The sequence below is a fragment of the Aegilops tauschii genome, chromosome 2 (assembly GCF_002575655.3).
Source record: "Aegilops tauschii subsp. strangulata cultivar AL8/78 chromosome 2, Aet v6.0, whole genome shotgun sequence".
NCBI classification, from domain to species: Eukaryota; Viridiplantae; Streptophyta; class Magnoliopsida; order Poales; family Poaceae; genus Aegilops; species Aegilops tauschii.
Window position 1 is genome coordinate 606,769,734 of NC_053036.3, and position 16,916 is coordinate 606,786,649.

The window sequence follows — 16,916 nt, forward strand, 5'->3', positions numbered from 1 at the left end:
GACTGTTGATCGTTGTCCTTTCTTGTGTGATACAGTACGAGGAGTACCTGGTACAGTACAATCAGGGTACGTGTCGACACCAAGTAGGGCTGTCTCAGTGGCAGACATGCAGGCCCCGCCGGTCCCATTGAATTATTTTTATGTTTTAAAGATCTTGGTAAGTTCTCGGTCTTAACCATAGATTAAAATAGCCCGCAAAATAGCCGCCATAGCTGCCCGGGAGCCTCGCCGCTAAGCTATGGCTGCTGCCGCGAAATCCTCTACATATCCTCTAAATAGCTCAAAAATCAGTAAAATCCTTCAAAATCATCTTTTCCACTAGAAAAATTTCCGCTATTTGCCACGATTGCCCGCAATAGCGGCCGCAATAGCTGATGGAAAAGGCCGCCGCGAACTCGTTTCTCCCGCGATCTTAATCTATGGTCTTAACACACCACCGGCGAGCAATAGAAGTTCGTTCGCGCTCGCACCCGGGGAAGGCCGCAACCTCCCGCCACGCCACCGGCGAAACCAAGACCACACCGCCGCGCCTGCGAGCCTTCACCTTTCCGAATCAGGTAAACCCATCTCTTGCTTGCCGGAGCAGCACCGGCGAGCAAGGGAGCGTGCGGGCGGCGGAGTGGATCTGCGGAGAGCTGTCTGTGTGGATTAGTTTGATGGCGATTCACCTGCTGGCGTTCGTGGCGGCCAAGGGCTTCCTGCAGGTCTTCCAGGTCTCGGCGCCGCTGCTGTGGCCGCTCAACCTCTTCCTGCCGCTCCTCCGCAACCTTCCCCAGGCCTGCGTCGTCGTCTGCGGCGCGCTCGCCGCCCACGTCGCCTGGCTGCGCCGCGCGTACGCACGCCGCGGATCCGGAAGCCGCGACGACGGCCAGTCCCACCGCCAGTCGATGGTCGACATCGCGTAGTGAGATGTTTCAGTTTCTTCTTTCGCTGCATGCTTGATCACTGTATTTTGGTTGTAACATTGATCTGAAAATACAAGTAAATTCTGCTATAACCACGGATTCTGGCGGGATTATTCGCCATGGTAATTCAACGGTGTGGTATTCTGCATTCATTTAGTTGGTTTGCTCTCTGCTGCATCATCTCAAATACAACGCTGGAGTTTTTCTTCAGGAGGTTGTCTGTTTTTTCTTGGCAAGAACCAGAGCAAATCTCGTTCTGAGATGAAACAGGGGAGCAAGCATAGAAAAATAGAACTTAACTTCCATTCATGTCAGCTCCTTTACCTTCATCTACCTATCGGTTCATCCTACTTCAGTGATTAAATACTGTTCAGTCAAGATCATCATACTACTGAATATGTGCATTGCTGAGTCAGCTACACCACCTTCATGCATGAGAGGCGCCACAAATTAAGAATATTCTATCTCTTAATGTTATCTCTACCAATTAGTGCGTGCATGCTCTTAATATCGAAGTGGTGATTATAATTAAATTAGAAATTATGTCTCTGCAAGAAGACATCTTGTAAAATGGAGAAAAACATTATATATCTGTGCTAAGAGATCATTTTGTGGATAAGAAAGACACAACCTTTTAACTTCATCTCTCTCTACCAACTCGGCAATTATCCTACGTGGCATCGCTAAAAGAAGATTGTCATCACTAGGGACAAGACAATTGTTAATAAGACATCCTTCTCTTATACATACCACATTACCTTTTCTGGTAGGACATCTGTTGTGTCATGCCTCACATACATATAAATATACATGTTTATCAAAATAAATTATAGTGAATTCTATTTCTACCCCGCTAGATTCATGTTTGTGATACTAATTACCCATTTAGCAGTTTTCCCATAATCTTTTACCCAATTTAAGCAAATTTATGACATGGGTAATTTGTACAAATGGATAAAAATGGGGGAAAGCTACTAACTGGGGTAACTGTTGTCACAAACGTGAAACTAGCACTACGTACTAGGGAAACCCTATAGGTAACCACTTAGTAGTGGCACGCCTTATTTGACATGCGCTACTTATTAGTAGTAGCCCGGGTGCATACCCTGTGCTATGGCGTAGTAGTAGCGCGGGCACAAAAGGCACGCACTACTACTAAGTGGTCATCACCGTGCCCCTCGGACATGTCATATTTGTAGCATAGGGTGTAAAACTTGCGCTACTACTAAGTGGATAGTTGTAGCGCAGGTGAGACACCTCACGCTACTACTATGGATAGACAGGCCAGCTGGTGGGCCTCAATTAGTAGTAGCGCATCTGCCTGAGGCCGAGCTACAACTAATTGGCTTAGTAGTAGCGCGATACTCGTGCCCCGCGCTACTACTAAGCGCAACACCCAACTAACCGCCCTCCAACCTCTCCCTCCCCTTCCTCTAGCTAGCTCTTTCCTCACACTTGCTTTCTTCTCTCTTCCTTCTCCCCATCTCTTGCCCTCCACCATCTTCATTAATGGGCTAGCTAGGTACCACACTCTCCCCTTCCTCTCCTCACTTGCTTTCTTCTCTCTCTCTCTCTCTCTCTCTCACTCATATCCATTAATGGCTAGCTAGCTAGGTACATGCACTCCCCTTCCTCTCTTGCCCCTCCACTTCATTAATGCATGGCTAGCTAACTAGCTACAACTCCCCCTCTCCACTAGTATAGTCTTATCTCCTCCAAGCAGATCTACTAACTAATCACCTACCTCTCCACTCATTAAATGAAGTAAGCTAGCTACCTCCCTCATTAATGAAGGAGCATTAAATATCTTTGTCCACTTCGATCCCAAGCGACACCGGGCTCATCATCGTGCTCTCTTGAGATAGGTGAGTAAATAATATTGTTGTGCAAGAATGAAATTTGTGTGTGCGTGCATGATCATGATGAAATTGAGTAATTGTGCGTGACATGAGTTGTCTATGTTTTGCCGAAGTGTGTGTGACCATGATAAAATTTAATATTTCTGCGTGACATGATTTGCCTATGTTTTGCCGAAATACCGATCTGTTTCCGTTTTTCCGTGAATTTCGGGCAAAGTCGATATGTCTTATTTTGGGGGAAGGTCATGCTAAATTTTTATATGACTTTGATGTATGGTTACAATTCTTTTGCTTATATCACGCAGGCAATGAAGCTCAGTGGAAGGATCGTGGATACATACTTGCGATCTGCGATGGCCGACATGTATCAAAATAAACGCAACGAGATAAAATGTCTGTGTCGAAGATGCAAAGGAGTCTGGATCGACCCCTTTTTATCTGGCCCTTTGAAGGCTCACCTGCTCATGCATGGTTTCATGGATGGGTACAGTCGGTGGATAAGTGAAGATGATGAGGACGTCGTTTTTTGGACATAAGAGACCCTAGAAGATTCGGAGGAGGACCAGATGACCTACGAGGAGGCAACAAGGCAACAGGGCACGCCCTAGGGGTAGGGCGCACCCTGATGTCTTGTGGACCCCACGTGGCTCCTTCTGACCTAATTCCAGTGTTATAAATTCCCAAATATTGGGGAAAAAACCAGAGCATCCACCGAAACAATTTTTCCTCCGCCGCAAGTCTCTGTTCTTTTGCGATCCCATCTGGAGGCCTTCGCCGGTACTCTACCAGAGGGAGAGTAGATCATGGAGGGCTTTTACATGAACCTTCCTGCACCCCCGATGATGTGTGAGTAGTTCCCACAGGACCTATGGGTCCATACTGATTAACTAGATGGCTCTCTCTCTCTCTCTGATCTTCAATACAATGTTCTCCTCGGAGTTCTATTCGATGCAATCTTCTTTTGCGGTGCGTTTGTTGGGATCCAATGAATTGTGGGTTTATGAACATATTATTCATTGAAAGTAATTAAGTCTTTTCTAAGCTTTATTATGTTTGATTGTTATAGTTTTGTATTTCTCTCTGATATATCTGTTTGGTTTGGCCAACTAGATTGATTTATCTTCAGCGGGAGAGGTGCATTGTAGTAGGTTCAATCTTGTGGTGCCTTCACCCAATGACAACAGGGCTAGCGAGGCACGTATTTGTATTGTTCCTACTAAGGGAAAACGACGGGGTTTAATCATATTGCTTGGTTTTATTCAGTCTATATTATGTAATCATACTTCATGCATTACTCTGTTTGTCAAGAACTTAATTCGTAGAGAGGCAAGCATAGAAGCGCTCTCGAAGTGGATTAATAGTAGTAGATGCAGGCAGATTCGGTCTACTTGTCAGAGAGGTAATGCGTATGTACATGATCATATCATGAATAACATTATAACTATGTGCTTTTCTATCAATTGCCCAACACTAATTTGTCTACCCACCGTATACTATCTTTATGAGAGAGATGCCTCTAGTGAAAACTATGGCCCCTGGGTCTATTTTGATCATGTTGCTAAAACCAAAAATACCTTGCTGTAATTTTCTACCTTTTATTTTACTTTACAATTTATCTATCCACTATTACCAGATTTGATCCTTGCAATTAACAAGTACAACAGGATTGACAACTCTCTTGCCTACGTTGGATGCAAGTATTTGTTCTTGTGGGCGTAGGTACTATCGATGGTTGTTTGCGTGGTTTTCCTATTCGTTCGATAACCTTGGTTCTCTATTGAGGGGAATACCATCCTCTACTATATTGCTTCACCCTTCTTCTTCGAGGAAAATCCGAATGCAGCTCACAAGTAGCAGTGGCCGTCGCTGCTACTTCATTTTGTTGACCACATACCATGCAGGGAGCTGGTGAGATTTACTGCTCTCGCTTTTCCCACAATGGATTCATAATAATGCTTGGTTTTGTGTTCTGGTCTATGGCAACTTTAAGGCAAAAAGGAGTTCTATAACACTGCCATTTTTTGCCATGTACTATGATTGATTTAAAACGGTTGCATCGCATATGAAGCCATTTTTGCCATGTCCATGGTTGCATCACATAAGTATTTTTTTCCCGAAAAATCACTAGATCAAAATGGTTGCATCACTTTAAGTTCAGACCTTGTTTAGGCTTAGTTGGTTCATAGGGGCTTCTATGAATGTTTGGAGTATATGCAGACTTTTGAAATTGATCAATCCCAATGGAAATTTTGAATAATATGGTTTTTGAAATGCCCTCATTGCAAGAAGCATTGACAATCAAGCCTATGGCAAGTTTCGATTATCCGAACGCATTTTGTAGAAGATATTGAGTTTTATCTTACTTGCATGGCAATTTTTTGGGCTCGATTTGTTTAGCCGAAGCGAAGTATGTGAGAATGGTCCCCGTGAGATTACGAAAACCGATGGCAAGACGGATCTGGGGCACATAGAAGAGCTCGTTAGGGGTTGTTTTGGCTGGCCATGTAGCTGGCGCATCTGGTTCTGGCGACCATGCCTCCGAGCATTTCACCAGGGCAGGGAGGAGCGCCTGATGTGTTCACCGCCAGTGACGACAAGACAGACGTCTCCAGGTCCAGGATAGCTCAAGTGGCGGCCACATGTTCATGGGAGTCATTCATCTCTACTGCACTGTGAGGCTGCTAACCTCGCGTCCTTTTTTGCTGCATCTGCTATTTTTTCAAGTCTAATCCCATTGTTGTTATGAATTAGGAATAGACATTTTGTTAACTGATGGATGAATGGTTGCACTTGCTCGCTATGCAGCTACACCAATCAATTTTCACTCATACGGAGCACATAACTTCTAAAACCGATGGCAAATTATGATGTGTTTCCCATGGTGACTTAAGTTTTGATGCATGCAAATTATGATATGTTTCACATGGCAAAAGTATTCAGTACACTTTGCCATGTTAATTTTCATATAATTGCCACTACAAAGCTATCAGCGGTTCTAATTTTGCCTTCTAAACCATTGCATTTTGCCGCGGTAATTCCTTAAATTGTCCAAAACAACGAAAAATGGCAAGTATTTCCGTGGCAAGTTTTACTATTTATTTGACCTATATTAGCATGGCAAATTTACCTAAATCCCCTTGGCAATATTTAACTTTTTTGCCATGGCAACTTTTACTATTTATTTGCAATAGCAAATTTACCTTTATTAACATGGAAAATTTTCCTAAATTCCCATGGCAATATTTAACTTTTATTGCCATGGCTAATTTACCTTTATTAACATGTCAAATCTGCATAAATCCCCATCGCAATATTTAAATTTTATTGCCATGGCAAGTTTTACTATTTATTTCCCATGGCTAATTTACCTTTATTAACATGGCAAATTTACCTAAATCCCCATCGCAATATTTATCTTTTATTGCCATGGCAAGTTTTACTATTTATTTGCCATGGCTAATTTACCTTTATTAACATGGCTAATTTACCTAAATCCCCATGGCAACATTTAACTTTTATTGATATGGCAAGTTTTACTTTTTATTTGCCATGACTAATTTACCTTTATTAACATGGAAATATTTAATTTTTGTTGCCATGACTAGTTTCACTTTTTATTTGCCCTGCAAAATTTACATTTATTGCCATGCAAAAATCACCAATATTGTCATGAAAATTTTACTTTTACATACATGTAAATTATACTTTAATAGTTCACAGCAAATTATTTCTTATTTTGTGATGGCTAGTAAAATTTTACTTTTTTCGCCATGTCAAATATATGCAAATTTTAATATGATTTTGCTCAAGGCGTTTTTCTTGTTCATCTTTTTTCATATTTTTGTGTTTTTTCACAAACGGCGATTTTTGCATACAATATTTGTAAATTTAATTAAAAATACGATTAGATTTTTTGCTTCGAATCTGCCATTGCAAATAATTTTGTTTGTATGATGGAAATTGCCATGACTTTTTCCTTTTTGGGGTTATTGTTAAAATATATTCTTGTTTACCCATGGCAATTTTCTGCGTTTGAATGTTGATGGCATATTTTTATTTTTACTTAACAAAGGAAAAAAACTGGGCTTTTTTGTCACAGAAAAAAGCAAAATCTGGGTTTTTTCTTCTATTATTTGCTGTTGGGATTTTTGTTTCACTTTTTGGGCTATTAGGGGCTGGGGAGGCGTTCGCACTGGGGGGCTTCTCCTCCCGAACGAAATCATTCGTTGGGGGTGAGGTATTGTACCAAACGCGGCACCTGCCCCGACAGAAACATTTGGCAGTTATCAACGTCCAGTTTTATTATTATGTACCATGGAAAACGTTAGTTCGTGTATCATGGCAGATTTTACTAATTCACCATGGCAAATTTAGTAATTTCCCATGGCATTTTTTAGTAGTTTACCATGGCAAATTTTTAAATAATGAACCATAGCAAATTTAGTTCATGTATCATGGTAAATTTTAGTAATTCACAATGGAAGTTTAGTTTATAGATCATGGCAACTTTAGTAACTGATGATGGCAAATTTAGTTCATAGATTACGGCAATTTTAGTTTCATGTATGATGGCAGATTTTAGTCTACTGCTCATAGGAAATTCATTCTTTCTCACGACAATATAACGCTTTTGCTGATCAATGGCAATTTTTGTTTGGTGCTTTCTTATTTTGAGCATCATGAAAATTAGTTTGTGTGTAGCATGCTGATTTTACATCATTTTTGGCATCATGGCAAAAATGTCACTAAATTTTTCCATCATCACAAACTTTTTTTCACACTTTTTTTTTTGCATGTAATGTAACCATTACGGCAAGCACCCCGTGTCCATCGTGGCAAATTTACACCACTTTTGCCCACCATGGCACACTTTATTGATCTCTCGCCATTAATACATGGTCTTAGGACCTTGGCAATTTTTCTTTCTTTTTGCAACATGGCAAACTTACTATTTTTATGTGACCATGGAAAATTTTAGTTCAGGTTCATGGCATATTTATTTTCTGTTTGTCTTTTTTACTTTTTAGTTGTTTTTCTTTTGTCTATTTTCTATTTTTCTGTGCTTTTCATTTACGTCTATTGAAGAGGCCCAGCAAATTGGGTTGTTAGGCGTTTTCTAGATCATGCCGCCGGGGTCGCTCGGGCTGGAGGGATTTTTCATTGAACGATTTCGTCCCGAACGAGAGAATCGTTTGATCGATGGTCTCCTTGTGCCGAACGAGTCATTCGTTCTGGCCCTTCCCCGGACCGAACGTTCGGTCAATATCATGTAAAACCTAGAACAAAATATAGCATAATTGTGTGTATTTTTTTTAGGGTTAATTGTGTGTATTGTTAACGAGCACAGCTACATCTACGGGGGTTTTGCATGAGTTTTACGGGCTAGGCTGAGGTGGGGTGTATTGATTGGTTGTTAAGATGAAACGGGCCCACACTGAAAATCAGGATGGAGAGATTAGTGAGGGGAGAAGGTTAGTTCGTTAATTCTTGTAAAATTTCCCGTACGTCACCATTGTGTGTATCGTTTGGCCTGGGAGGCTACAACAACGAAATGACACAATGATAACCAATACCCCGGGGATAACGGGCAGTGCAAGGCAACCGGCCTTACCACACTTTCCGTGAATGTAGATTGCATTGCTTGATCTAATAACCTAGACCCCCGCCCAACCCCCAGATCCCGCGGTGTGGTGAATTGAGGCGCAAGAGAGCGATGGCAGGCGAGGAGGGTTCGTCGAAGGTGCGCACCACCAGGAGCGGATCCAAGAGGGCGGCGCAGGCAGCAGTGTCCGGCGGCGATGAGTATGTGCTGACGCGGCGCCACCATGCTCCAATGGAGAAGAGCGCACTGAGGTCGTGCACCACCAAGCGAAAGGCGGAGGAGTCTGTCCGCATCACCAGGAGTAAGGCGGCGGCGCAGGGAGCGGCGGCTGCCAAGGGCGATGAGGAGGAGGTTCCTGCAAAGAAGAAGGGCCGGCTGCCGCAGGAGGAGATCCATCGGATCATCGCCCGGGATCAGGATAACGACCGTCTCCCCATCGGCATCGTGGACCTGAAGCGACGGAACCCTGACTTGATTCCGTCGCCGGAAGAGGAGATGGACGAGGAGATGATAGACCTCAACGTGGAGGCGCGCGTGACTTATCAGGTTCGGGAGCGTTTCCCGAAATTCCAAGCCTGGGTCCGCAGCGAGTACCTCAAGAAGGGCTATGTCGAGGTTGACAATGACATCCTCGTTGAATTGGAAGATACCAAGGCATGGGAGGAGGAACTTCAGGCAGACTTAGACGCAGGAAGAATTTAATTAAGGCAGAGCAAGCCCCATGCATGAGATAGAAAGATCATCGTACCTGTGTTAGCCATCTGTCTGTGATGATGCAGTTTAATTTTATTATCCATGGTGTTTCTTTCGAGACTGGATTTTATACTCTCGGGTGTACTACACCCGAGTTTCAAAAATTTGGAAAAAACATGATCAAACTAACTCGAAAAATCTGTAACTTTGAGACATCAAACTTGATCAAATGTTCGAGCTAACTGGCAAATGTCAGCCAGAAACAACATCAGAGGAGCTCTCATCAAAAAAGACAAAATCAATCTTCAAAGTTTTGTGCACTGTTTGAGAAGTGATTTTGTTTTTTTTCTGTGAGAGCTCCTCAGATGTTTTCTTTGGCTGAAATTTTGCAGGAAGCTCAGACATTTGATCAAGTTTGATGTCTCATAGTTTCAGATTTTTTCGAGATTGTTTGATCGCGTTTTTTTCAAGTTTTTGAAACTCGGGCGTAGTACACCCGAGAGTAGCCACACCTTTCCGGTTTCTTATTTCTTTTTATCATCTCTACTACGTAGACGTAGATGTTATCATTATTGTAATCGATGAACGCCTTGTACAGTATGATATATTTAACTATGAATGAAATATCCACCAGTTTGGCATTAATAAAAAAACATGGAGTAATCCCACTATCCCATAGCAACACTTATCGCCCATCATCGTGATGTATATCCGCAAGAAGAAAGGTTCCAAAGGCAATAAGGCATACTCTTCCAAATGAGTACCGTGGATTGCAGCAATATTGTGCGCAGTCGTCCTTTATTGTACGAAAATGCCAATGGCACGAGCGTTGTCTTGCCACCGGCAATCATTCTGGCCAACGTTCCTGCCTGGCCAGTCATGTTTTCAGATGTAGCAACTGGAGGCATCAGTACGTCCCGTTGGAAACAAGGTAGTAGTAATAATTTTCTCCCATCATGTTTCCTAATAGGTTTCTACGAACTTACAGAGAAGTGACGATCTAGCTAGATTCAGTTTAAAGTAATCGTCACTGAAATCAACCTCTGGTGGTGCTACTTGGATCCCATCTGCGAATGAGTGAGCAACAGGAGTACTGCATCTTAACGGAAAAGTTGAAGCGGATTGCCTAAAGGGCCACTGGACATGCATGGAATGAAGGCCCTGACAAACGAGCAGCTGCAGATCAGCCGAAAGGGCAACGTAGGAACAAAAGAGCAGCTCCTCGGACCGGAAAAGGCCAAATGCAATGTGTCATTCAGAAACCAAATTATATGCCGGGACACGACCACGTCCATGTTCCTTATCTTGGTTTGAAGATAGCGACTTCCCGACTGTCTATTACAACAAGTTTTTGCCCGACTCTGGCGAGGGAGGGGCGATGACGGCGGCGCGCCTTTGGCTCGCTTCAGTGCTTGTAGTCGTCGCTAGGTGGTCTACGGACCTGAATGTAATTTTTATTACTTCTGATGTCCGTTGTATTGCCATGATTGAAGATGAATAGATTGAATGTTTTCTTGAAATAAAAATATCTCATCCAAAAAAAAGCAACAGATATATTGAAATATTTGTAGGTCGCAACAAAAGGTAGCACCCGGGGAAGGCCACAACCTCCCGCCCCACCACCGGCAAGATCACACCAGCACGACGGCGACACAATCACACAAATCGTCACGTTTGTTGCTTGACTTGCCGCACCACCGCAGCAGCACAGGAAGCTCCGCTTGCAGAAAAAACGTCCAACGCCGACGGTTTCCACGGGGTGTTCCTACGCTCCCGCTGTTCGCGAAGTTTGGCTATTTCTCCGCGTCCGTAAAAAACTTCTTTACCTCTGCTGCCCTGCATGCATGCACTTGCACCCACACACACGTGCACCACCACACATGCATCCACAAGAAAACGGCAACGTCAGATGGAGTTCAGGTCCATCACCTACAATGGTGAGGACATGTGGCCGTTATACTCGTTCCGTTTTCAAAATGTAGTGCGTACAGATTTTTGAAAAAATAATCAAGCTTTGCAAACTTTGATCAAATTTATAGAAACAAATTATTTTTATTTACAATACCAAATCTATAAAATATGAAACTACATATTATGATGAATCTAATGATATATGTTTGACATTCTAGATGTAAATATTTTTTCCCACAAACATGAACAAAGTTTTTGCGGTTTTTTTCCCAATGCATGTTGCACTGCATGTTGAGTTCAATGCACCGTTGGCGAGCGGGCTGAGCGGTGCTTGTGTAGGAGTTCAAGAGCATTTAGTTCTAGATGTATCGATTGTAAATTTATGTATGATTTCCCGTAATTAATTAGGGGACACTCTGTTTAAAAATCAACGAATTATACAATGTTTTGACCTTGGTTTTGAAAAATTCTACTAGCACTAATCTAAAAATCTAAACATAGTTACGGCAAAAAAAGGAAATATTTGGAGACTTTTCCTGCCGACCGTCCTAGTCACCCTGGCCGTCCCACCTGACCGGAAGCCGTCACATCTTTACCCAGCTTCTCCCCACGGGATAACGCCACGTCGAGGCGTCATGTTGCTGGTCACAATGTTATCCAAATCTTGCCAAATTGTCGGTCCTACCAAGGCACTGCTACAAGAAACAATATAAAAAGGTGGTTCCCGCTCGCACCCGGGGAAGGCCGCAACCTCCCGCCCCGCCCCACCCCGCCACCACGGCAGCGACGCAGCACCATTCTGAACCAACACATTTCCTCCTTGCCGCAGCAGCACGCACACCCAGAGACGATCCGTCGAGCTACTAGCTTCTTGGCGGCGGCGATGGCGATCCACCTGCTGGCGTTCATGGCGGCCAAGGGCTTCGTGCAGGTGTTCCAGGTCTCGGCGCCGCTGCTGTGGCCGCTCAACCTCTGGCTGCCGCTCCCGCGCAACCTGCCGGAGGTCTGCATCGTCGTCTGCAGCGCGCTCGCCTCCCACGTCGCCTGGCTGCGCCGCGCCTACGCCCGCCGCCGCTCCCGAAGCCGCGACGACGACGACAACGAGCTCCACCGCCAGGCGATAGTCGACGCCTCCGCATACTGAGAGATGCTGGAGCAGGAGCAGGACGGTTTTTCCTTTTTCATTTTGATTTGTAGGTTTGCTGGCTGCATGTTCGATCATTGTGTTCCCGAGCGTCCCGTGACATGTGTATGTTGGCTGTAAGTTGTAGTAACATTCAATCTGTAGATACGAGTGAATTCTAGTACTAAAACCGACGGATTCTGTCGTCATTATTCGCTTTGGTCAATTGCTCCAGCATTTCTTCAGGAATTTTTCCATGGCAAGAACAGAATACTTTTATTTGTGTTTGACCGGGGTGGCATTGGAAAGAACAAAGGAAACTTCGCGGTAGATCACACCAAGTACATACCAAAATGTGCCAGTTCCTTCACGTCATCTTCTTATCAACTCATCCTAGCTACTGTCTGATTAAGTAATATTCAGTCGAAATCATCATGCTAAGTACTCCCTTCGTTCGGAAGTACTTGTCCTAAAAATAGTTGAAAATAGATGTATCTATAACTAAAATAAGTCTAGATACAACCATTTTAAGACAAATATTTCCGGACGGAGGGAGTATGTGCCCATTGCTGAGTCAGCTCAGCTGCACCACCATTCTTGAAGCAATTAATCTAGTACTCCCTCCGTCCCATAATATAAAAGCGTTTTTTACACTTGGGACGGAGGGAGTAGATCATGCTTGTTGTGGTACTTACAAGTTACAAATATCTGGGCCCCAAAAAAAACTGCAAAACATACTGACCACCTCACCTGATAAGTACATGCACTAGGTAAAGTACAGTGTCTTATCTGTCACGGTGAAGGCGGCTAAAAGTAAAAGAATTTTTCTCTTGTTGATTGATGACTTTTCTACTCAGCATGATGGCGTGAGTTGTTAGCATTCTTAACCGACTATCACGCGACCACTGATTGTTAAACGACAAGGGCATTTGTCCATCTTTCACGACCAGTCACCCCTTCTCGACAGTTCTAGCTTTTGCGCGAACCTTGCACTACTACTTATAGCTGAACAGCAGAAACGATACCTCTGATAGCCACATTCAGGGCCTCTTTGATTCGCAGGATTGTCAAAATAAAGGAATAAAAAAAAATGCAGAAATAGGATGACATGTCTCATAGTATCCTATATGATTTGAAAGAATATATGATAGCGCGGGAAAAACAAAGGAATTCTACAAAGAGGTTTGAGTGGATGGAAAATTTCCTCTAAAATGTAGTACAAATGGATCCTATGGAAAAATTCTTAAGGATGCCAATCCTACGAATCAAACGAGCATCGCATCGCAGGAAAAATTCCTAAGGGTTCAAATCCTCTAAAAATCCTATGCAATTCCTTTGAATCAAAGGAGATCAGTGCGTGAAAACCTGGCATTCTCCAGAGGCTCGGAAGTAACGTGGAGTCCAGCATTATGCAGTGGCGTCGTCCTTGGCTTGCACGCCATGTCAATGGCATGAGCGTCGGCAATCATTTCGTCCAGATCCAACGTCTCTGCCTGGCCCCAACCATGGCAGAGATCAAAATGCAGGGGACAATTTGTCCTCAGTTACGGAAATCAGGGCGGGCACCAGTCCCGTCTGAAATAAGATAATTGTGTCCGTCTATGCTCCATGCGAGAATTCTGTAGTAGTATTTGTAGTAGGTTAGGTTAATTGGACTATATCCCTTCGCTACATCTCTATATACGGTTGCACTGCCTAGATCCCATCTCTGCATGCATGATTGGGGTAACAAACAGGCATATCTGCATGCTACGTACAACTAACCAGTGGATCATCACCACGACAGTCAATGGATATGCATGAATCGAACGTCCGGCAGCCGAAGATCGGCCGAAGGGCCAGCGCGGCGGCCAAAGAGCGGCTCCTCGGAGGCAGAGAGGCCGAAAACAGTGCCCCTTTCAGGGACCAAAAGATATGCCAGGACGCGACTATGTCCATGCTCGGGATCGTTGGGTTCAGGGCAGCGAAATCCGCCATCAATTTAGAGCATTCTCGAAAGAAAACAATCAAATGCAGTGCTGTACGTATTACGCTTCTCTGTGGGGCTGAAACCATTTTGTGGGTGATGTGGGGCCGTGGTCTCGGATAAATATCCGAGCTCGTCACTCGATCTTAGCATCTAGATTCTAGAGTACCTGTTGCCGCTTGAATTGTGTCCTTGTGTGCACGAAATGTACTTGATTTGGACGTTAGCTACGACAACGATCATGTAGCTCCACGCACTAGCTAGTGGCGAGAATAATCTAACCCAACCTCCAAGAGAAGACCTTATCCATCTGCATGTTTTTCCACCTCCACCTAGACGCCGAAGAGGTGAACACATTTGTTCTTGTGTAAAAAAGGAAAAGAAAATGGAAGCTTGTGCCCAGCGGCCGATGCCGATAGGCGACGGCTACTTGATTCCTTGTCGAACGCTAGAGTTACCTTACCTGTGGGGCCAGAGGCTCCCAACTGGCACCGAGTTTGGGCCCGGGCAGGTGGATGCCGACACGACATGTCCCGGCCCAATCCAGTCTGCTTTAGTTTAACACCACACACCAGCATTCTGCTTTCAGTTTTGGTACAGTCCACATACTACTTTCTTCTTTTGGTTCGAGTTGTGATTGTGAACAGAACCATCTACAGAATCGGACGTGTACCAGCGCTTCCACAGAATTACCAGCGCCGCAGAACTGGCTGGAGTACCTACCTTTGTACGTATTCTGTGGACGCCATCTGGACATGTAATGCAATCTCTCAGAAGACATACGCGGCGGCTCATTGTGAAGTTACAGCAACGACCGGTGCGCCACGCGCGGAGGACATGTGTCGGTCCGCCGCTGGGCCGTTCGTCGTGACACCTCAACGACTGTAGTCACGCTGGTTCAATTCGCCGCGGACAATGTCAGCCGGCCGCACTGTCATGAGCTGTGACATGGCAGTACGTGGGCACTGTAGAACTGAGTCCATTCCCTTCCACGATAAAACATCCCTCGATCGCCATCGCCGGCCATTATTAGTTTCTCCAACTCCAAGCGAAGCCAGTGCTCTTCGCTCTGGAATCCTAGTTATTGGCCGGCCGGTCAGGTCCGTGGTAACTAACCACCAGCTAGCCAGCAGCGCCACCTCGAGAGCGTCGCCATGGCAGGGGCAGAGGGACCGGCCGTGTAGCGGGGAGCGCGCGGCGGTGGGAAGAGTTATCTGGAGGTCGATCGGCGATGGTGGTGCACGTGGTGCTCCTGGCCGTGCCGGCGGTCGGCGGGTTCATGCAGGCGTTCAAGTTCTCGGTCCTGCTCTGGCCGTTCAACATCACGCTGCCGCTGCTCCGCCACCTGCCGCGCGTCTGCCTCACGCTCATGGCCGCCGCGGCGCACTACGACGCCGAGCTGCGCGCGTACCTCACCGGCCGCCGGACGGTGCCGCTGCCGGAGCCGAGGTACTCCACCCTCCGCGGCGCGCAGAGGCGCACGCGTGAGCAGCTCGCCGCGCACGCCATGATCGCCCTCGTCGACATCTCCTACTGATGTCGCGTAGCCAACAGCTGCTTAATTCTGGCGGTGCTCTTCTTGGTTTGATAGGTTGGTTCAGAGCTTTTTTTTGGCGGTGCTCTTCTTGCTCGTATAGGTTAGTTATAAGAATTTCAATTGGATCCTGCACATAGCCACATGGGTCTTCCATTTCTCTTTGCCTGCACTCGTCGGCTGCGTTCATGAATTTGTTGTGATCTGTACTCATTTATGAAGTGCAAAGGAGCTTAAATCAGGACATAGCCGGGTTCATATTGTTTTTTGAAACAGTTGCACCGATCTTATTCCTTGTGAAAGATGGTTGGAATAGGAAAGAATCCAACCACAAGGTCCACAAGACTACAAATAAAAAACATTGGAGACATATACACTATAGCTCCGGGATATGATTTGCACAGAGCAAAAGAAAAAGAAAGCACATTCAAGGACCATCGTCCGAACATGTTTCACATTTGCCGAGTCCATTTTGAATCCTGATCTTGCTGAATCCTTCACCTGCATGGGAAAATAAATGCAGATAAATACATGTGTTGACATTGTATATCTTCTCCATGGAAGGAGCATAGCTCATAGTTTGAGGTCATATGTTAAACTTCGGTAGTTTGTACTACCAAAGTTGTACTAAAGCAACCTCAATTAATATGGATCAGGGGGAGTAAAATTGTTTGACGTCATATGTGAAAGTACTTTGTGGATTTTGTGGAAGTTTGCGAACCCTTATTCATTTTTACTCAGATATGAGATGTTGAAATAAATGAGGAGCTAGTTAAGAAATGTCAATCCTCATTATTTGGATAATTCCAATGGAACATCGAGGCTTTTTAAAAAATCGTTTGCATACATAAAGCTGCTAAGAAGAAGAAAGTCAAGTTTTTGGTCATACATATTTTTTATATTTAAGTTGTGTACTTAAGATCATGAAGAGATATCAACCGCAAAAAAAAAGATCATGAAGAAATATTTGGTCCGTCTACACTGTTCAATATGCCTTTCTACACTGAGGCAGTGAGTGAGACCCAAGCAGCCCAATGCTTGTTTATCAAGAAAAGCAACCCAACATGGATCACGACAATGCAAAAGCACATAAAAAGAAAAGAGATAAATTGATACATAACTATGATATATAATCAATGATTGCTTTTTTTAAGATGACATGGTCTCGGCAAATGTGAAGAATTCAACATGGACTAGGTCGCGGGCTTCGCTCACTCTCCATAGAGAGCAAATATCCGCCAAGATACTTCTCTTTCTCGGTTGACGTCTCCTTACCCTCCATTCTTCCTTCTACTTATTCTTACCTCCAGATGAGTTGTCGGC

At 44.5% G+C, this 16,916-nt stretch overlaps 3 protein-coding genes across 3 annotated transcripts; all 3 read left to right on the forward strand.

Annotated features, from left to right (window-relative positions):
- The first annotated feature begins 290 nt into the window (after nt 1-290).
- LOC109746930 (uncharacterized) lies at nt 291-1,053 on the forward strand. Its single transcript, XM_020306026.4, has one exon. It carries the CDS (start codon nt 420-422, stop codon nt 903-905), a length of 486 nt encoding a protein of 161 aa, XP_020161615.1. The 5' UTR covers nt 291-419; the 3' UTR covers nt 906-1,053.
- Nucleotides 1,054-11,718: 10,665 nt separating this feature from the next.
- Nucleotides 11,719-12,319, forward strand: LOC109746922 (uncharacterized). Its single transcript, XM_020306018.4, has one exon. The coding sequence runs from the start codon at nt 11,854-11,856 to the stop codon at nt 12,112-12,114; it is 261 nt and encodes an 86-aa protein (XP_020161607.1). The 5' UTR covers nt 11,719-11,853; the 3' UTR covers nt 12,115-12,319.
- A 2,580-nt stretch (nt 12,320-14,899) lies between these two features.
- LOC109746923 (uncharacterized) lies at nt 14,900-15,837 on the forward strand. Its single transcript, XM_020306019.3, has one exon. The coding sequence runs from the start codon at nt 15,291-15,293 to the stop codon at nt 15,594-15,596; it is 306 nt and encodes a 101-aa protein (XP_020161608.1). The 5' UTR covers nt 14,900-15,290; the 3' UTR covers nt 15,597-15,837.
- The last annotated feature ends 1,079 nt before the right edge of the window (nt 15,838-16,916 follow it).

Excerpts from the sequence above, each read along its gene's own strand:
- LOC109746922 (XM_020306018.4), top strand. The coding sequence starts at position 11,854 with ATGGCGATCCACCTGCTGGCGTTCATGGCGGCCAAGGGCTTCGTGCAG.
- LOC109746930 (XM_020306026.4), top strand. The coding sequence starts at position 420 with ATGGTCTTAACACACCACCGGCGAGCAATAGAAGTTCGTTCGCGCTCG.
- LOC109746923 (XM_020306019.3), top strand. The coding sequence starts at position 15,291 with ATGGTGGTGCACGTGGTGCTCCTGGCCGTGCCGGCGGTCGGCGGGTTC.